This window comes from Pleurodeles waltl, chromosome 9 (genome assembly GCF_031143425.1).
Source record: "Pleurodeles waltl isolate 20211129_DDA chromosome 9, aPleWal1.hap1.20221129, whole genome shotgun sequence".
Taxonomy (NCBI): Eukaryota; Metazoa; Chordata; class Amphibia; order Caudata; family Salamandridae; genus Pleurodeles; species Pleurodeles waltl.
This window is the reverse complement of record NC_090448.1, coordinates 120477791-120500382: the sequence shown is the minus strand read 5'-3', so window position 1 is coordinate 120500382 and position 22592 is coordinate 120477791. Positions and strand designations below refer to the sequence as shown.

Here is a 22592-nt window from a genome sequence, read left to right as displayed (position 1 = left end):
ATTGAACGCAACTTTGGATTGCTGAAAGCACGGTTCAGATGCCTCCACCGAAGTGGAGGTGCCCTCCAGTATACCCCCATTACAGCATTCAAAATTGTTGTTGCATGCGCTATCCTGCACAACGTTGCCACCCGACGTGGGCTACCTCTCACCCCTGCAGACCCGGATTCTGAGGATGAAGAGCAAGAGCAACCACATCGCCATCATGGGGATCGGAGCAGTGCAAATCAAGGCAGACTGAGACGGCAACACATCGCAACACAATACTTTGGAAGGTACGTGTCAACTTCAACCATACTCACCTATTACTCCATTTGTTAAGTGGAACAAAAAATTATTTAATATGTGCAGAAATTGAACTATTTACAATGACAAACTGTTCAGGGAGTCCAGAAAGCCAACCTGGCATGGGGCACATTGCCATCATGTGCCCCAACATCAGGTACAGTGTTTAGTTTATTGGCTACGGCGGCCTCTGCCAGCCTGGCTGGTCCCAGGTTGCTCAGCAGTGCTCTGCCTCGTACTCCCACTCCGGAGCACCCTGGTGTCACCAGCAGAGACACTGCTCACAGTGGAGCCCTCTTCGCTATCCTGTGGGGTGTCCCCTGTACCCCTGGACACATGCCGTGCCTCCATGAGGTCGATCACATGGGTGATCCGGCCCAGTCCTCTTGCCACATCACCTGCAAAGTGGCCCATTTCCACCTGGAGGCCGACTGTTCTTCTTGACAGCCCAGTGGTGTTGACTGCCAGTCTGCAAATTGAGGCGGCCATCCTGTCCAGCCTCTGGAGCAGCTGGCGGTCCCTGCGCCGCGCACCCTCGCTCTGTGACAGCAGACCAGCCACCAGTTCCCGCATGGACAGGGCTAGGTCCCCAGTGTTGTTGCCTATGACGTCCAGTTGTGCATGGAGCTGCTGCATGCTGTTCTCATTGCTCCTTACAAAGCGGTGCAGAACCCCACTAATCCTCCCTAACATTTGGTTCTGCAGGTGCTGACCACGTAGCAGTTGTGCCTCTGTCATGCTGGTGGATGGACACCCTGACTCTGACTGCAGCCCTGCTCTCCTCAACCTGCGTCGCCTGCGCAGCAGTGGATGCCCTGTGAGATGTGCCATGGCACTCCCGGCTGTTGCTGGTGCAGCCTCCGGAACCACTGTTGCAGCAGGTGTCATCAAGGGGATGGTGTTGGTGATGTAGGTGGGAGTGGTGGCTGCTCCTGTGATTTCCTCATGGGGCTGGCTGACTGTTGGCACCTGGCTGCTGTGGCTGGTGGTGGGGTCTTGTGGGAGACCTGTGGGACATGGGGAACAGACTGTCAGTGTCTACTATCTGTTGCACACTTCCTAATAAACATTTGCCTATTGACTGCCTACTTGACTACATTGCCCATAATGCACCATGCTGGTATCTGCTACTCTGAAATTGAGCTATCTTGGTTGTGCATGCCCCTGTGTACATGGTGGGTGGGGGTATGGCATTGATGGGGGTACAGGCATATCACATGGTACTCCCCGGTTGATGTTCTGGGCTCAGAGGTGTCCAGATCTCCGAATCCTGTTACAGCCTCCTGCTCCAGGGTCTCCGCCACCCTTTCCTCCAGGGGTGTGGGTGGTGGTATGGATGATGGTCCCCCTCCTGTGCCTCTCATCTCCCGGAGCCTTTCTGCCACCCTCTCCTTGGTCCGGGAGCGGAGGTCATACCACCTCTTCTTTATCTCATCCACACTCCTGTGGCTGACCCCCAGGGAGTTCACCTTCTCCTGAATATCCAACCAAATTCTTTTTTTAGTAGAGTCTGGCACATTGAGGGCTGCCTTCCCAAATAGCTCATCATAGTGCTGACAGCATTCCTCTGTCAGCACCTCCAGCTCCTTCTCAGTAAATTTCAATTTCCTATTTCTGGGAGTGTCAGCCATTGTTGCTGTCGCTCTGTTTGCTGTTCTGCTGTTAAAAAGGGTGTGGTCCTGCCTCCTCCCAGGTGTATTTGTAAACTTCCTGGCTGTGATGTCATCATCATGTGCCAGGAAGTGTTTCCAGAGTGCTCTGGAGTGGTTTCTGGAGTGTTCTGCAGCACCTGCAATCAATTTTCACGAAAATCGCAATTTGCGACACCCACTCGCAAATTGCGTGTCCGTTTTTGCACGGTCGCAAAAAGCGACCTCGCAGACAGTGGACTCGCTATCTGCGTTGCGACTCCGGGTGCGAGTCGCAATTTGTCCCCGGAAATTGTACCTGCATTCCTATTAGCGACACGCAAATTGCGAGTCGCACATGCTCGCAAATTGCGAGTCGCAAATTTTTTGGTACCTACATCTGGCCCTAAGGGCCAGAGGTACCCAGAAATCTGTTTGCAATTTTCTAATTGTGAATCATTATGATTCACAATTAGGAAATTGCAAACTGTGATATACCAATGTGTCTCAGACATATTTTGCAAATCCCAGTGGGTCGCAAGTGGACCTACCTCATCAATATTCATGGCATAGATCACAATTTGCGACCCATTGGGAATGCCCATAATCACAGGGATAGTGGCCTGCTTGGGTCAGCAGAGCGCCATGCCTGTGATTGCATTTCTTTTAAATGCAGCCTGTTTTACTCAAAGGAAAACGGTATGTGTTTCAAAAAGAAAAAAATGTCTTTCCATTTGTCCCTGGGACTACTGCCTGCTCTCAAAAGCTGTTTGCACCCACGTTCACAAAGGGAAAGGGGTCCCTTGGGGACCTCTTTCCTTCTATCAATCAGTTACCACCAACTTGAAGTTGGCGGTAAGCTGTGAATGTTTTGCAAAACATTCATCCTTCCCACTGTGAGTCGCTATTAGGTAGGAATGCCTTTAGCACGTCCCTTCCCCATACCTCATCGCAAGCCTATTTTGCAATTCAGTAACTGCAAAATAGCATTTGTACACCCCAAAATGATTTTCTGCTTTTGCAATCGGGCTGTTTGCAACCACAAAAAAATTCATCTATTTGGTCCTAAGGGACCTATTTATGAAGTGGCTTGCATAACTCAATGTGGTTCAAGAGTGATACAAACCTGAAGTCAGACCTATGAAGCCACATAAGGCCACTTTGCATGGCCCTAGAGGCTCCATAAATATGTACTAAGGCAACGCAGAGCAAATTTCTGCATTATCTTACTCTGCCCTGGGAAAGTGTTCCATGGATGTTGCGTGGGTGTTCCCATGCAACTCCCATGGTTTTTTATGCATTTCTAAATTTTGTGGACCTGGTGAACCTGGGATTGAGCCAAAAAATATATGCTTTCCCAGGAGAGGCTTAATGAGGGGAAGCATCTTTTATTTCTCGTCATTACTTCCTCTTTTATGTGTGCTGCCTGTTGCAATCTTCCCCTGCCATGCACAGTTTTCTCATCAGTAATGGTTTTTGCAAATGTTTCAGTGATATTATCAATGATGCCATAGAAGATGTCATGAATGATGTAATATATGGGATAATTAACTGTGCATGGTGAGGGTGCAAATTATAGTTATCTTAGGGCACAAGTTATAGTTATTTGGTAAGAACTCTAACAGCTGAATTTCAATGGTTTTGTGTGTGTAAATTCAGAACCTAACTGTAAACTCTCTGTAATCTTTGTTTTTTCAGTGAATTTCTATGGGTTTTTTTAAAATGCTAATTCCTAAGCATAACATCCCAGTAACCTTTGGCATTTTTCCGTACATTTCTATGTTTTTTAAGGCTGTATTCTGCAGGGGAAGGCCAAGGGCCTGGCCTACAGCCATGCCTGTTGCCAATCCCGCAGGGGTTGGCTGCAGGCTTGTCCGGAAGGCCAGGCCCTGCATTCAGGTCCTGTGGCCAACCCTCTCAATAGGCATCCAACCTTGTGCCATACATGGCCTTCAGACAAAGTGATGGGGCTTCTAGGTCATCTTGTGTATTTGTATACTCATAGTAGTTAAAAGAGATACTGACATGCTCTGTTTTCAACAGATGACAAGAAAAAAAACACTTGTCACAGTCACTACATAAGATATTCCACTCAAAGAAAAGCGATGCAAGCACCTATTTTCAAGGTGGAACGTCAGAGACAACACAAGTGCTTTGCCATGGCCAAGTGCAAGAAGTTATGATGATCTGTACTTTACAGAAAGAGAGATTCATCTGAGCCTTTATTTATATTTGTGAGTTTTCTAATCAGCATCTGTGCCAGAATACATTCTTACCTGATTATTTATCCAAGAAAAGGCCCCAGTTTTTGTGCAAAATGTCTGCCCAACTGGAGTACTTTTTACTGGATAATTAGTAAGTGCTACCTCATTGGGTAAATGTATAGTGCATCTCCTACACTGCAGATGTGTAATGGACCATGAGGTATTGTCTCAAGTAACCTTGTATGTCTGTAATGGTGTCAATGTCATTGTTCCTTGAGTGTCTTCATACAGAAATCTTCAATAACATGAACTCTCATGTAGAAAAGATGATGCATCTACAGAGAGTTGAATCTGCATTAAACAAGGTTACCTTCTCTTCATTAAATGTAATCAGTGCTTCTTTGTTTTGGTGGAGACATGCTTCTATTCCTCTGCATCAAGAACGCGTCTCAAACATCGGTGGGAAATGTTCTGGGGGGCCGTTTGAAAAGTTGTCCATCATCCTGGGAAAAGGCAGGAAATATTTGAATACCACCAATGTATATGTGGCGGGCCAACTAGGCTGGACTTCTAGGACATTTTGCATACTTATAGTGGTTAAAAGGGATAATGACAAGCTTTCCTATCTACTGTGAAAGCCCTGGGGATTTGGTGGTCACTGGGGCTCTTCTAAGCATAAGGAACGAGTTCTGTGTGGCCCTCCTCCTATTTATAATTAAAGCATTGTTGAAGTGGTGGTCAATGGGGCACACTGAAGTGTGAGGAGCAGGGCTGCGTGCTTCACCTCACAAAATGTTACACAAAGGAATGCCCCTGAAACCTGGCCCACCTTGGGGCTGAATGAAAAACAAGCACAGGAGACTGCCCTTTGCTTTATTTGTAATTGTTTTTGGGACTCGGTCGGGGTTGGATGGTTATAGGGGGTTGGCCCCTGCCACGCACAGCCCAAGGGGCATGCACAGCTGTGATTGAATTAACGTATAGTAATGAAAATTACTTTACGTTAAAAAAAAACAGAAATTCACTGAAAAACACAAAGGTTACAGGGACGTTATAGTTAGGAAATAGACTTTTAAAAAAACCTTAGAAATTCACTTTAAGAAACCAAAGGTTTATTCGCACAAAATCAGAAAAATTCAGCAGTTATAGTTAGAGTTATAGTTCGAGTTATTTCAAGTAACTATAACTTGCAGTCTAATGTAACTATAACTGGGGCCCTCGCTAAGAACTGCTAATTACCCCAGATATTACAGCACTCATGACTTTTATAATGACAATAAAAATATCAAATATCGACATTAGAAGTTAAATTGTTGAAGAAACAACTGTGCATGGTGGGGGCACAAGTTACAGTTACCTTAGGCCACAAGGTATAGTTTCTCTGGATTAAATTCAAAACCTAACTGTAACATCCCTGTAACCTATGTTTTTTAAGTGAATACATCTATAAATATATTACCTAATGGCGATCACCACTATGTAGTTATAGTTAGGACCTAGTTTTTACAGAAAAAACATTGTTTTACTTGCCTAAGTCATTGGCGCTGGTTGACGAATCTTCACAATTTTTTTTTTTTTTTCCCTCTCATTTTTCCATAGGGATTTTGAACAGTGTTAGCATCCAAATCACTGGATGGACTTACGCCAACTTTGTCCAGAAAGCAACCGTTTTTCTGATTCGGTGTGAATTCGTTCAGTGGTTTTCTTGTAATGAAGTGAAAAACAAATTTGTATATTTAGGCAAGTGGATATGTTGCGACTTCTGCGTGGCGCGTCACAACTCTGAGTGCCAGAAGCAGTAGTGTGGTTTGCTGACCGCAATCTGTGCAGAAAGTTGCCATTTTGTAAACCAGGCCACGGTCCAGGGGGATGGAAGTTGAGGCAGAAAACAATAGAAGGGGACAGAGTAGAGGTACTCTGACTCCATGGGGATTGTTCATTGGTGCCTGAGGGATGCTTTATTAGTTTTAAAAGGTTTCAAGCGCTCTTTTTTTGACCAACAGCGTGGAGTCATGAATCCATCATGATGCACAGCGTGGCCCCCGATGTAACACCACAATAGAGTTGTGAACCCTGCTGATAAAAAATATATAAAACAAATATATTCACATACTCATTCTTATACATATACACACACTGTCAAACCCACTCAGACATTTACACATCCACTCACAGACCCAGACAGACACTTGTACATCCACTCAGGGACCCACTCAGTCACTCATACATCCACTCACCGACCCACTGCCACACTCATGCAACCATCCACAGACACAGTGACACTCATACACCCACTCAAATACCCACTCAGACACTCATACACCCACTCGAAAACCCATTCAGACACACACACCCATTCACAGACCCACTCACACTCTGACACACCCACTCACAGACCCACACAGACACTTATGTACCCAATAACGGACGCACTGACAGTCATACACTCACTTAGAGATCCACTAACAGTCATTTACCTTAGTAGGAAATATAATTACAGAAGTCTTTGAAATTCACTTTAACAACCAAAGGTTACAGGGAAGTTTAAGTTAGGTTCTGAATTTACTTACACAAAACGATAGAAATTCAGCAGTTATACTTAGCGTTATTTCAAGTATTCAAGTATATATATATATATATATATATATATATATATATATATATATATAAATTATCACTTTTAGTAGTGTTTTTCACAGTCTGTGGAAAAATACAAACATTTCACTTAAGTCAAATTTTGGTATCCCTTACTGAAACGTGTTTTGCTGATTTTGTAAGATTATATTTGCGACGCTTAAATGCAACACCATCCAGGGCACATATTTAGCATTACAGATTTAACTGATATGCCCAATAGTGTAGTAATGTGTGATTCTACCTCTCCTGTGGACTGTTCCCCATTTTTCAGCCATCTGTATGACGGTTTTGGTTTGCCGCTGGCTCTGCATTCCCAGAAAAGTCGCCCCTCAATTGCAGCTTCCACATTTTTTATTGTCTGCAGCCAGTGGGGTTTTGCTGCATAAAATATAATATTAAACATGTATTCACAACATCGCTTAAAACAAAGTAGATTCAGTAAGGAAGCATAAATAGTGTAACAAATTAAATATCGATTAATTTTATACAGTAACAAAGAAAAAGAAAAACCCAAACGCAGATTCCCTCAAATTAACACACCCTTCAAAGAAATAATTTTTTTAAACAAGGAATTCAGAGTACAGACCTGTCATGCACTTTTTAGATACATAAGATTACATTATTGTTTTTATTGAATCTATGGGCGAATTTATTGACATAATCACATGACCAGTTTCATAAACGTGTGTCATTAAACATTTTGTAAATCAAACCATATAATATCAAACATTCTAATAACTTAACATGCATCTAGACGACATACAGGGTTTCGGAGGTGAGTTTAATATAATGTTTCCATATGTTGTATTAGCAATGAAAACTACCCATGCCATGGATGTGAATATCTGCACATAGAGGGCCACGCTTAGAAGCTATACAGCCCTTGAAACAGTCTAGCAATTGTTTTAAAAATAGTTTGACTTAACAAAAAACGAAAACGTTGTATTAACTTTTACAGAACAGCTAAATCATTGCTCTAGCTACTAAACGGTTGCCTTTTGTCGGCAGCATACCTTGTCAAGTAGAATCCCTGTTAGTACATAATCCCATAAAAATTGGGAAACCGTGAAAATCTTTTTTTTAAAAATGGACCAATTTTCAAATTAGTGAAAAGACATTTCAAAGTTTTTTTTTTTAATTTGATGCCACTCAGGAACATTTCACACATCACTAATATAGCCATCTGAAATGTTTGCCAGTTTCCGAAATACATCCAACTGCAAATAGACAACAAACATCCTTCCATAACCCATTAGCTGCTGCCCCCCAACCTTCCCCTACAGTTCGGAGCCCTTTTTTGTCTATTTGGGGTAGTTTGCGCTTAGGCCTTCTTAGCTTTTTGTCCACATAAGCTATCCATGCCAAATGTGCGTCCTTTTTTTCCAACATCCTAAGGATTCTAAAGGTACACAGGGGCATATTTATACTCTGTTTGCACCGAATTAGTGTCATTTTTTTTTACTCTAATTCGGTGCAAAACTAACTCCATATTTATACTTTGGTGCTAGATCCCTCTAGCACCAAATTTATGGAGTTAAAGTCATTTTTTGAAAGTGGAGACCTACTTTGCCTCAATGAGATGCAAGGTAGGCGTTCCTGTGCAAAAAATGACTCTATGGCCTTAACGCCATATTTAGGGGCATATTTATACTCTGCGGCATATTTATACTCTGTTTGCACCGAATTAGTGTAATTTTTTTTAACTCTAATTCGGTGCAAAACTAACTCCATATTTATACTTTGGTGCTAGACCCATCTAGCACCAAGGCCCTGATTTAAACTTTTTTTGCACCGCATTAACGTCATTTTATGACACAAAAGTGGCGCAAACTTACAAAATATTGGCCCTTATTTATACTTTTTGCTGCAAAACTGCACTTACTCAGTTTTGCACCAAAAAGTTTAGCACCGGCTTGCACCATTTCTGTGCACCAGCCGGGCACCATATTTATGGAATGGTGCAAGCCGGTGCAAAGGGTAGGCTAGAGTTTTAAAAAATGACTTTAGTCGGGTGGGGCTGGCAGTATGGAAGAAGAGGGTTTAGCACCAAAAAATGGCTTTAGGCAGGTTAGAGTAAAAAAAAAATGACTCTAACCAGATTAGCATCATTTTATGGTGCTAAACCTACCATGCCACATGACTCCTGCCTTAGAAAAGGCAGGAGTCATGTCCACCACCCCAGTGGCCAGCACAGAGGACAGGGTTCCCCTGGGCATGGCCATTGCACCCAGTGCCATGTATGGGGGCCCATTTCAGGGCCCCCTATGGCACTTTCAAAAATAAAATGCACTTACCTGTACTTACCTGGGATGGGGTCCCCCATCCTCGCAGTCCCTCTAGTGTGGGTGGGGGTGCCCCTAGGGCCTAGGGAGGGCACCTCTGGGCTTATTCCATGGTGTTCCACCATGGAAATAGGGCCACAGGTCCCCTAACACCTGCCCTGACCCAGGTCTTAAAAAATGGGGCAAAGCAAACTTTGCCCCATTTTTTGACCCCTCTTCCCTCCCTTGCACCATTTTTACATGGGAGTATAAATATGGGCCCATATTTATACTTTTTGACGCTAAACTGCGCTAACGCAGTTTAGCGTCAAAAAATTTTGCGCCGTCTAACGCCATTCTGAAGCGCCATGCGGGCGCCGTATTTATGGAATGGCGTTAGCCGGCGCAAGCGGACCGGCGCTGCCTGGTGTGCGTGGAAAAAAACCACGTACACCAGACAGCGCCGGCGTAGGGGGAAAATGGCGTATGGGCGTCTTAAAATGGGGCAAGTCAGGTTACGTCGAAAAAATCGTCGTAACCCGACTTGCGCCATTTTTTTTCGACGCCCATCCCCCATCAACATGACTCCTATCATTGTAAAGATAGGAGTCATGCCCCCTTGCCCAATGGCCATGCCCAGGGGACTTATGTCCCCTGGGCATGGTCATTGGGCATAGTGGCATGTAGGGGGGCACAAATCAGGCCCCCCTATGCCACCCAAAAAATAAAACAAAAATATAAAAAATAATACTTACCTGAACTTACCGGAATGTCCCTGGGGTGGGTCCCTCCATCCTTGGGTGTCCTCCTGGGGTGGGCAGGGGGGGTCCCTGGGGGCAGGGGAGGGCACTGTGGGCTCATTTTGAGCCCACTTGTCCCTTAACGCCATCCCTGACCCAGGCGTTAAAAAGCGGCGCAAATGCGCCGTTTTTGGCCACGCCCACTTCCGGGCGTCATTTTTGCCCGGGAGTATAAATACCACGTAAAGGCCTGGGAGTCATTTTTTAAGACGGGAACGCCTCCCTTGCATCTCATTAACGCAAGGAAGGGGTTCACGCTAAAAAATGACGCACACTCCGGGCACTTTGGCGCCCGAAGCGTCTAACGCCATAGTATAAATATGGCGTTAGTTGGCGTTGGTTTTGCGTCGAATTTGCGTCGAAAAAAACAACGCAAATTCGGCGCAAACGGAGTATAAATACGGGCCATGGTGTTAAGGCCATAGAGTCATTTTTTTGCACGGGAACGCCTACCTTGCATCTCATTAAGGCAAGGTAGGTTTCCACTTCCAAAAAATGACTTTAACTCCATAAATTTGGTGCTAGACGGGTCTAGCACCAAAGTATAAATATGGAGTTAGTTTTGCACTGAATTAGAGTAAAAAAAAATGACACTAATTCAGTGCAAACAGAGTATAAATATGCCCCTTAGCATCAAAAAATTATGTTAATCTGGTCAGAATCATTTATTTTGACTCAAAACTGCCTAACGTCATTTTTTTTTAAGCTAGCCTACCCTTTGCACCGGCTTGCACCATTCCATAAATATGGTGCCCAGCTGGTGCTAAAAAATGGTGCAAGCCGGTGCAAAACTTTTTGGGGCAAAACTGCCTCAGTGCAGTTTTGCACCAAAAAGTATAAATAAGGCCCACAGTGTTTGTGGGTTTCCCTGGAGGAGACCAAGAAATTAGCCAAGATACAGATAAGATGTTTTTTTTCTTCAGAAAAATGGGGAAAAAGGGCTGCAGAAGAAAACACATGTTTTTTCCCCTGAAAATGGCATCAACAAAGTGTTTGCAGTGCTACAATCACCATCTTCCTAGCTTTCAGGAACTGGCAGACTTGAAACAGAAAACCACATTTTTCAACACAATTTTGGCATTTTACTGGGACATTTCCCATTTTTACTATTGTTTGTGCTTTTAGCCTCCTTCCAGTTAGTGACAGAAATGGGTGTGAAACCAATGCTGGATCCAGGACAGCTAAACATTTATGAAATTTCTGAATTCAGTAGGTGGTCATTTGTATAGATCCTACAAGGTTTTCCTAAAGAAAATAACAGCTGAAATAAAAAATAATATTGAAATTGAGGTTAAAAAACTGCCATTTTTCTCAACGTTTTAATCTGCAACCTTTTCCTGCAATTTCATATTTTCAAAAGTAATATACTGTTACATCTGCTGGTCTCTTCTGGTTGTGGAGATATATAAGGCTTATAGGTTCATCAAGAGCTCTAGGTACCCAGAGCCAATAAAGGAGCTGCACCTTGCAATGGGTTTTCATTGTATACCGGGTGTATAGCAATTTTTTGGTGAAATATAAAGAGTGAAAAATAGGTATCTAGGAAACCTTTGTATTTCCAAAATGGGCACAAGATAGGGTGTTGAGAAGCAGTGGTTATTTGCACATCTCTGAATTCTGGGGTGCCCATACAAGCATGTGAATTACAGGGCATTTCTAAACTAGACGTCTTTTTTTACACACTGTCTTACATTTGGAGGGGAAAAATATAGAGAAAAACAAGGGTTAATAAAACTTGTTCTGCTATTTTGTATTCCCCTACGTCTTCCGATACAAATGGTACCTCACTTGCGTGGGTAGGCCTAATGCCTGCGACAGGAAACGCAACATGGACACATCACATTTTTACATTGAAATCATATGTGTTTTTTGGAAAGTGCCTAGCTGTGGATTGTAGCCTCTACCTCAGCCGGCACCTAGAAAAAACCTACCAAACCTGGGGGAATCCAGGATGGAGTGACTTGTGTGGCTCTCACCAGGTTCTGTTATCCAGGATCCTTTGCAAACCTCAAAATTTGGCAAAAACAGTTTTCCCTCAGATTTCAGTGCTGCAAAGTTCTGAAATCTGAGAGGAGCTGCAAACTTCCCTATACAAATTGTACCTCACTTGTGTGGGTAAGCCTCGTGCCCGTGACAGGAAAAGCCCCCAAATACAACGTGGATACCTCAAATTTTTCCAAAGAAAACAGGTGTGATTTTTTTTTTCAAAGGGCCTAGTTGTGGATTTTGGCCTCTAGCTCAGCTGGCACCTAGGGAAACCTAGCAAACCTATATATTTTTGACACCTAGGGGAATTTAGAATGGGGTGACTTGTGGGGCTCTCATCCGGTTCTGTTACCCAGAATCCTTTGCAAACCTCAAAATTTGGCAAATAAAACACTTTTCCCTCAGATTCGGGTGCTGCAAAGTTCTGGAATTTGAAAGGAGCTGCAGAATTCCTTCCACCCAGCTTTCCCCCAAGTCTCCCAATAAAAACTGTACCTCACTTGTGTGGATAGGCCTAGTGCTCGCAACAAGAAACGCCCCAAAATGCAGCATGGACACATCAAATGTTTACATTGAAAACTGACGTGTTTTTTGGAAAGTGCCTAGCTGTGGAATTTGGTCTCTAGCTCAGCCTGTACCTAGGAAAACCTACAAAAACAGTGCATTTTTGAAAACTAGACACCTAGAGCAACCCAGGGTGGGGTAACTTGTGGCGCTCACCAGGTTCTGTTATCCAGAATCCTTTGCAAACCTCAATATGTGGCAAAAAAAAAAACACTTTTTTCTCATATTTTGGTGATCGAAAGTTCTGGAATCTAAGAGGAGCCATACATTTCCTTCCACCCAGCATTCCCCCAAGCCTCCTGATAAAACTGGTACCTCACTTGTGTGGGTAGGCCTAGTGCCAGCGATAGGAATATATCACACAACGTTCAATGTTGGTTCTTACATGAGGGCCACTGTTGACCCTCAGGTGATCCATTCCTGACGCAGGCACAGGCACTCAAGTTGGGTAGCGTTTTTATCAGGACAGGTGGGGAAACAATGGGTGGTAGGAATTTTATGGATCACAGCATATTCCTGTAGTATTTGTGACAGAAATGCAAAAAAAAAAAAGTTTTTATTCAACATTTCACCTTTGCAGGGTATTCTGGGTAACAAAACTTTGGAGAATCCACACAAGTCACATCTCTGTGGATACCCCTGGATGTCTAGTTTCCAGAAATGTCTGGGTTTGGTCGGTTTCCCTATAAAGCCGCCGAGCCCAGTACCAAAAACACAGGTGCCTGCCTTACAAAACCAGGTTGTTTTGTGATATTTAATGTTGATGTCTCCACAATACGATTCGGGTGGTGGAATTTGGGGCTGAACTTAATTGGGGCGCTCCCAAGAGTACACTCTATTTGTGCTTGCCACCGCATGCACCTGCTTGTTTGGTTGGGCAAATCCACAGTTGTCCTGCTGCACACACAGTGCTTGCGAATGGACAGCAGCACTGTCCTCATCACCTCCCTCATAATCAATGGAAGAGGAGTTATCGAATGGGACTCCTCTGACTGAAAAATCACTCCCAGAGTCTGCACCATTGGCCTATCCCTCAGATGCTGTCTCAGTCTCTGACCCTACGTCAGAGCTGTCCTCTATAACATGAGTGAGGGCTTGAGCAGCAGTCATCCAAAGAGATGCCATCTCTGCTACTGGCTGAACTGTTGCTCTAAAACAGTACCCTACGTAGACAGTCACAACATTGCTGGTGTGTGTGTGTGTGATACGTGCAACACTAGACGTCACCTGACCTCCGCTTCTTCTCTCAATCAGCACGTTCTTTCAAGACACTCAAAAGAAGACACAGTATTACTTCACCTTGTCACATACCAATCGCCACAGTCTTTAGCACCTCTAGCACCCAGTCCAACAATCATTATTGGTGCTCCCACACACATGACCTCCTCCTCGGATTCCCTCACTACCACCCAGCAAAAGTGCCCTTCATCGCTCCATAGCACCCCTCTGCACATACATTTCATTTGTATTATAGTGCAGGTAATGGCTGACTTTACTCAAGTACTCAGCTATTTACATAAAATACAGATTTGATCTTTGCAGTAGGCATATAAACCTTCAGTGCTACTTTATGGCATTAAAACTGCTACTAGACAAAAGTCTGATCCTTTTGTAGCAGAATCATAATCACAAGACTTACATGACTTTTGTATTGCTGCCTAAAAGCTACAGTTGAAATGCGTCAGTTGAAGTATGTGCATTGCTTTGAAGACACAAGCTGCAACTGCAAGACAACTGGTGGCATATATATATATATATATATATATATATATATATATATATATATATATATATATATATATATATATATATTTAAAATACATATATAGATCACTTTTATATGTGGATCCCGGTTTTCCTGGGGGCCGATCGCAGCCCTCAGGGAAACCAAACATGCATTGACAAAAGTGATCTATATATATATATATATATATATATATATATATATATATATATATATCTTCACACTAGTTTGACACTTGAGTCAAAAATGCGGCACTCACAGGATTCCAGCAATTTTCTTTTATTTTAATTCCATCACAGGACCCCAAACAAACTGACACCAATGCGTTTCGACCTTCCCGGTCTTGGTCACGTGATAAAATAAAATAAAATTGCTGGAAGCCTGTGAGTGCCGCATTTTTTACTCAAGTGTCAAACTAGTGTGAAGATTATTGATGGGAATAGGTCCTTCCCATATTCAGGCACTGACATGAGAAGAGCGCTTCTCTCTGGATCTGTTGGAGTTGATATTTTTAGTAGCTGTATGGTTTCCTTCCTTGGGGGTCACAATGGACACCACTTGGCAGGCAGGACTCTCAGCAGAAAGCCCACGTGCTGGCAGAGAGAAGTCTTTGCTGTCCCTGAGACTTCAACAACAGGAGGCAAGCTCAGTTTCAAGCCCTTGGAGATTCTTCACCAGTGGGAAGTCACACAAAAGTCAGTCTCTGTCCTCTCTCAGGTAGAAGCAACTACTGCAGGACAACCCAGCAAAGCACGGTCACAGGCAAAAGGTCAGTACTCCTTCTCCAGCTTCTCCAGCTCTTCCCTTTGGCAGAGGTTCTTCTTAGTTTCAGAGGTAATCTGATTTTCAAGGGTTTGGGGTATTCTTCTTATACCCATTTCTGCCTTTGAAGTAGGCCTACTTCAAAGAGAAGTCACAGAATGGTTTAAGGAAGAAAATGCCTACTTTCTAACAGTGGCATTTTGTAGGAGGCTGGACTGGCTTGTAGTGAGTACCAAGGGGTACTTGCACCTTGCACCAGGCCCAGTTATCCCTTATTAGTGTATAGGGTGTCTAGCAGCTTAGGCTGATAGATAATGGTAGCTTAGCAGAGCAGCTTAGGCTGAACTAGGAGACGTGTGAAGCTACTACAGTACCACTTAGTGTCATATGCACAATATCATAAGAAAACACAATACACAGTTATACTAAAAATAAAGGTACTTTATTTTTATGACAATATGCCAAAGTATCTGAGAGTGTACCCTCAGTGAGAGGATAGGAAATATACACAAGATATATATACACAATAGCAAAAATATGCAGTATAGTCTTAGAAAACAGTGCAAACAATGTATAGTTACAATAGGATGCAATGGGGAAACATAGGGATAGGGGCAACACAAACCATATACTCCAAAAGTGGAATGTGAACCACGAATGGACCCCAAACCTATGTGACCTTGTAGAGGGTCGCTGGGACTATTAGAAAATAGTGAGAGTTAGAAAAATAACCCTCCCCAAGACCCTGAAAAGTGAGTGCAAAGTGCACTAAAGTTCCCTAAGGACAAAAGAGTCGTGTTAGAGGAATAATGCAGGAAAGACACAAACCAGCAATGCAACAACTGTGGATTTCCAATCTAGGGTACCTGTGGAACAAGGGGACCAAGTCCAAAAGTCACAAGCAAGTCGTAGATGGGCAGATGCCCAGGAAATGCCAGCTGCGGGTGCAAAGAAGCTTCGACTGGACAGAAGAAGCTGAGGTTTCTGCAGGAACGAAAAGGGCTAGAGATTTTCCCTTTGGTGGACGGATCCCTCTCGCCTTGGAGAGTCGTGCAGAAGTGTTTTCCCGCCGGAAAGACGCCAACAAGCCTTGCTACACGCAAATCGTGCGTTTGGCGTTTTTGGACGCTGCTGGGGCCCAGGAGGGACCAGGAGGTCGCAAATTAGACCTGCAGAGAGAGGGGACGTCGAGCAAGACAAAGAGCCCTCCCTGAAGCAGGTAGCACCCGGAGAAGTGCCAGAAACTGGCACTACGAGGATGCGTGAAACGGTGCTCGCCGAAGTTGCACAAAGGAGTCCCACGTCGCCGGAGACCAACTTAGAAAGTCGTGCAATGCAGGTTAGAGTGCTGTGGACCCAGGCTTGGCTGTGCACGAAGGATTTCCGCCGGAAGTGCACAGGGGCCGGAGTAGCTGCAAAGTCGTGGTTCCCAGCAATGCAGCCCAGCGAGGTGAGGCAAGGACTTACCTCCACCAAACTTGGGCTGAAGAGTCACTGGACTGTGGGGGTCACTTGGACAGTGTCGCTGGATTCGAGGGACCTCGCTCGTCGTGCTGAGAGGAGACCCAAGGGACCGGTAATGCAGCTTTTTGGTGCCTGCGGTTGCAGGGGGAAGATTCCGTCGACCCACGGGAGATTTCTTCTGAGCTTCTGGTGCAGAGAGGAGGCAGGCTACCCCCACAGCATGCACAAACAGGAAAACAGTCGAGAAGGCGGCAGGATCAGCGTTACAGAGTTGCAGTAGTCATCTTTGCTACTATATTGCAGGTTTGCAGGCTTCCAGCGCGGTCAGCGGTCGATTCCTTTTCAGAAGGTGAAGAGAGAGATGCAGAGGGACTCGGCTGAGCTCATGCATTCGTTATCTAAAGTTTCCCCAGAGACAGAGACCCTAAATAGCCAGAAAAGAGGGTTTGGCTACCTAGGAGAGAGGAAAGGCTACTAACACCTGAAGGAGCCTATCAGCAGGAGTCTCTGACGTCACCTGGTGGCACTGGCCACTCAGAGCAGTCCAGTGTGCCTGCAGCACCTCTGTTTCCAAGATGGCAGAGGTCTGGAGCACACTGGAGGAGCTCTGGACACCTCCCAGGGGAGGTGCAGGTCAGGGGAGTGGTCACTCCCCTTTCCTTTGTCCAGTTTCGCGCCAGAGCAGGGGCTAAGGGGTCCCTGAACCGGTGTAGACTGGCTTATGCAGAATTGGGCACATCTGTGCCCAACAAAGCATTTCCAGAGGCTGGGGGAGGCTACTCCTGCCCTGCCTTCACACTATTTTCCAAAGGGAGAGGGTGTCTCTCAGAGGAAGTTCTTTGTTCTGCCATCCTGGGCCAGGCCTGGCTGAACCCCAGGAGGGCAGCTGCCTGTCTGAGGGGTTGGCAGCAGCAGCAGCTGCAGTGAAACCCCAGGAAGGGCAGTTTGGCAGTACCAGGGTCTGTGCTACAGACCACTGGGATCATGGGATTGTGCCAACTATGCCAGGATGGCATAGAGGGGGCAATTCCATGATCATAGACATGTTACATGGCCATATTCGGAGTTACCATGGTGAAGCTACATATAGGTAGTGACCTATATGTAGTGCACGCGTGTAATGGTGTCCCCGCACTCACAAAGTTCAGTGAATTGGCTCTGAACAATGTGGGGGCACCTTGGCTAGTGCCAGGGTGCCCTCACACTAAGTAACTTTGCACCTAACCTTTACCAGGTAAAGGTTAGACATATAGGTGACTTATAAGTTACTTAAGTGCAGTGAAAAATGGCTGTGAAATAATGTGGACGTTATTTCACTCAGGCTGCAGTGGCAGGCCTGTGTAAGAATTGTCAGAGCTCCCTATGGGTGGCAAAAGAAATGCTGCAGCCCATAGGGATCTCCTGGAACCCCAATACCCTGGGTACCTTAGTACCATATACTAGGGAATTATAAGGGTGTTCCAGTAAGCCAATGTGAATTGGTAAAATTGGTCACTAGCCTGTTAGTGACAATTTAAAAGTAATGAGAGAGCATAACCACTGAGGTTCTGGTTAGCAGAGCCTCAGTGAGACAGTTAGGCACCACACAGGGAACATATACATGCACACCTATGAGCACTGGGGCCCTGTGTGACAGGGTCCCAGTGACACATACATATAGGCCACAAACCTATGAGCACTGGGGTCCTGACCAGCAGGATCCCAGTGACACATAACAACCATACTGAAAACATGGTGTTTTCACTATGAGCACTGAGGCCTGGCTATCAGGATCCCAGTGAGACAGTGAAAACAGTGACAAACACCCTGACATACACTCACAAACAGGCCAAAAGTGGGGGTAACAAGGCTAGAAAGAGGCTACCTTCTCACACATTTTCAAACACACAATCTAAAAACCAACTTCACTGAAAGATGTATTTGTAAATTGTGGGTTCAGATACCCCAAACTCCATCAGTGTATCTGCTCCCAAATGGAATCTACACTTTAATCATATTTAAAGGCAGCCCCCATGTTATCCTGTGAGAGAGATAGGCCTTGCAGCAGTGAAAAACTAATTTGCCAGTATTTCACTGTCAGGACATATAAAACACATTAGTATGTGTCCTACCTTAAACAAACTACCTTAGGGGTGTCTAACATGTAAGAAAAGGGAAGGTTTAGGCCTGGAAAGTGGGTAAACTTGTCAAGTCGAATTGGCAGTTTAAAACTGCGTTCACAGACCCTGCAGTGGCAGGTCTGAGCCATGTTTGCTACTAATGTGGGTGGCACAACCAGTGCTACAAGCACACTAGTAGCATTTGATTTACAGGCTCTGGGCACTTCTAGTGCACTTTACTAGAGTCTTACTATTAAATCAAATATGCCACTCATGGTTAAGCTAATGTACACATGTAATTTATACAGGGAACACTTACACTTTAGCAATGGTCAGCAGTGGTAAAGTGTCCAGAGGAAACAAAACAACAAAAATAGAGTCCAGCACACAGAAACAACCTGGGAAGTAGAGGCAAAAAGTTAGGGGAGACCATGCCAATGATGCCAAGTCTAACATCGATAATTTCACTGTGTACACTGGTATGGATTTCCCTATTGAAGCCCCTGGTTGTCTATCCTCTTTCGGAGTTAGTGAAAAAGTATGTGGGAACTTCAATTGTTGGATTTGTTCAAAATGGACACTGTTGCTAGTGAACCATAAAGGTAACCCAAAAGAGCTTGTTTGTAAAACAAACTTGAGAGGGGATAGTGCAGTACCTTGCATAGTGATGAACGTCTAGCTGTGAAATTAGCAGACAGGAGTGATGACTACATGTCGACCTCCATCCATGATGAATGTACTTTACCTGTGACTGTTTGGTTTCAGGCTGCTAAAGAGCACAAACCTGTGTAAATTGTAGAGTACAATAAGCACATGGGTAGATAGAGTAGATCAGATGTTGGAACCTTACACTAATGTTCACAGGCTACATTTGGAATAAGAAGTTGAGTATCTATTTGCTCCATTTAGCAACATTCAGGGCCATATTTATACTTTTTGACGCACAACTGCACCAACGCAGTTGTGCGTCAAAAATGTTAACGCCTGCTAACGCCATTCCAAAGCGCCATGCGGGCGCCTTATTTATAGAATGACGTTAGCCGGCGCAGCTGACTGGTGTGCGTCAAAAAAAAAGACTCACAACAGGCAGCGCCGGCGTAGGGGAAAATGGAGCTTGGGCGTCAAAAAATGGGGCAAGTCAGGTCTGAGGCAAAATTCTTGCCTCAACCCGATTTGCCCCATTTTTGTTTGACGCCCAAACGCCATTGACATGACTCCTGTCTTAGCAAAGACAGGAGTCATGCCCCCTTGCCCAATGGCCATGCCCAGGGGACTTATGTCCCCTGGGCATGGTCATTGGGCATAGTGGCATGTAGGGGGGGCACAAATCAGGCCCCCCATGCCACAAAAAAAACGAATAAAATACTTACCTTAAGTTCCCTGGGGTGGGTCCCTCCATCCTTGGGTGTCCTCCTGGGGTGGGCAAGGGTGGCAGGGGGTGTCCCTGGGGGCATGGGAGGGCACCTCTGGGCTCCTTCCGAGCCCACAGGTCCCTTAACGCCTACCCTGAGCAGGTGTTAAAAAATAACGCAAAAGCGGCTGGACATAATTTTTTAAGGCCCGCACACTCCCGTGCTTCATTTTTGCACGGGAGTTTAAATAAGGCGCACATGCCTTAGAGTCATTTTTTAGAAGGGAACGCCTACCTTGCATATAATTAACGCAAGGTAGGTGTCCACGCTAAAAAATGACGCAAACTCCAAGATCTTTGGCGCTAGACGGGTCTAACGCCAAAGTATAAATATGGAGTTAGCTTTGCGTCGGATTTGCATTAAAAAAAACTACGCAAATCCGGCGCAAACAGAGTATAAATATGCCCCTCAGTGCTTTTGTTGTATTCAAGGATTGTTCTCCAGATTCAAAGATGCTGTTTCTTAAGTTTCAACAGTCTGTAATAGGCAGCCTTGTTGTAGTGGAACTGGTAAGTGTCCATAAAAATGGAGTGGTGGAGGATGTGGCTAGAGTGAAAGATCACAGCTTTTCTGATTACGTTCCTTCCACACCCACAAGAAGAGTCTGTGTCCAAAGAGGTGTGTGGAACAAGAGTTGTATGTATTGCTCTGAATGTCCTAATCCTGAGCTATGTGTGCCCCCATGTTATAAACTGCACTACACACACTGAATGGTCTGTACCGTTTTATATTTTTTGTTCAGATTTCCCACATGGCATTATTGTGATGTATTTAGTTAGAGCTGCTGTAGTTATAGTTTTGTATCTACTTCCAATTGGTTTGTGTTTTCTTTTTTGTTAAAAAAATGTAATGGCAGTGTGCATGGATTGGCGCCTGGCTGGTGGTGTGTGCGAACTGGTGTTTGACTGGCGGTGTGCGTGGACTAATGAGTGGGTGGTGGTGTGCATGGATTGGCTCTTGTCTGGCAGTGTGCCTGGACTGTTGCTTGGCTGGCAGTGGGCTTAGACTGGCACTTGGCTGGTTGTGTGCGTGGACTGGTTCTTGAGTGGCAGTGTGGGAGCTGGCACTGACTGGCAGTGTGTGAGTAGTGACTTGCTGCTGGTCACTACACACACAGCTAGCCAAATGCCAGTCCACACACTTAGTCAGCTACCAGCCGGTGTGCTTACTGTGTCAATCATGTGGGCATATGAAAGTGATGGGCCTTTGGATGAAGCTGTCTTTTGAAGTGAGGGTTGTAATATGCTGAGCCCAAGGCTGGCAGTGTTAATACTCTTTTGTGTGTCAAACATGAAAGGTGTGTGAATGGCCTGTAAAGCAATTGGTGTCTTGACACAGATTTACAGCTCACAAGCTGTTGAATCAATTGTTCAGTTTTTTTGACCATCCAGTTATTAACAGTGTATTTCTTTTTGTGAAATCTCTTGTTACTAAAATTTGCATTTTGAACCTTTCACTCACTGTTTTGCCAAATCCAACCAGTATGTGTGTACTTGAGGAATAAATTGTTGTACATTAATATTTGTCTTTTCTGTCTTTCTGTGCCATGTTGTACATTGTCTCTACATTGTCTGTTGATGTGCGTGTTGCAATGTGCTGGGCCCATAGCTGGCAGAGTGAATGGTCTGGTGTGTGTCACGCATGAAAGGTTTGTGAATGGCCTGTAGAGCGATTGGTGCCTTGATGCGTCTTTACAGCTCACAAGCTGTGAAACTGTCATTTCATTTTTGCAAAATCTCTTGTTAATAAAATTTTAATTTCCGAACCTTAACTCATCCATGTGCCAAATCCAACCAGTATGTGTGTGTACTTGAGCAACAGACAGTTGTGCAGTAATATTTGTCTTTTCTGTCTTTCTCTCCCAGGGTGCACATTCCCTCTAGGGAAAATCTACCATCTCTTGATGTTTCCATAATCTAGACACTCAGGGGAGTATAGGGTCTTTTGCCTCTCAGGGATCCCAACATGTTTTCTTACCCACAATGCCCTGCAAACCTCAATATGCAACTAAAATCACACATTTTCCTTGCATTTGTGTGCCATATTCTCCCAGAATCATAAAGAAGTTCCCAAATTCCTACCACCCAGCATTGTCCAACCTGTCTCAATAAAAATGCTGCCTCACCTGTGCGGCTGGCTCTAGTGCCCGAAACAGGAAAAGATCAAGCTAACATCAATGGGAGTCCTCCAAAGGAATCCTCATTGACCTTGGTTTGATTTGTTCTGGTACAGGCACTAGGCCCACCCACACAAGTGTAGTTGAGTGGAAGGAAGTTTGTGTCTCCTAACAGATTCTAGAACTTTCCATCACAGAAATGCAAGGAAATTGTGAGTTGCTTAGTCAAAGTTTGAGGTTTGCAAGGGGTTCTAGGTAATAAAACATGGTGGGAGCCATGCAAGTCAACACACTTGGAATACTACCAGGTGACTAGTTTTAAAAAATGAACCATTTGGCTAGGTTTCCCTAGATGTCAGCTGAGCTAAGATCCAAAATCTAGACCTTGCCACATTGGAAAGGTCAGTTTTGAGTGGAAAAATGTGCATGTTGAGTCTTAGGCCGTTTCGTGCTGCGAGCACTAGATCTACCCACACAAGTGTGGAACCATTTTTATAGGGAAACTTGAGGGAATGCTGGGTCAAAGGAAGTTTGTAACTTCCCACAGATTCTAGAACTTTCCATCACAGATATGCGAGGAAATTGTGAGTTTGAGATTTTCAAGAGATTCTAGGTAAAAGAACATGGTGG

General features: G+C 44.6%; 1 protein-coding gene across 1 annotated transcript in view; it reads right to left on the bottom strand.

Annotated features, from left to right (window-relative positions):
• LOC138258999 (contactin-3-like) overlaps positions 1 to 22592 on the bottom strand; it is a 1120386-nt gene that overhangs the window by 273468 nt on the left and 824326 nt on the right. Inside the window, exon 9 of the mRNA XM_069206372.1 lies at positions 6996 to 7132. Within this exon, the coding sequence (XP_069062473.1) occupies positions 6996 to 7132 (137 nt within the window). The remainder of the gene's footprint in view (positions 1 to 6995; positions 7133 to 22592) is intronic.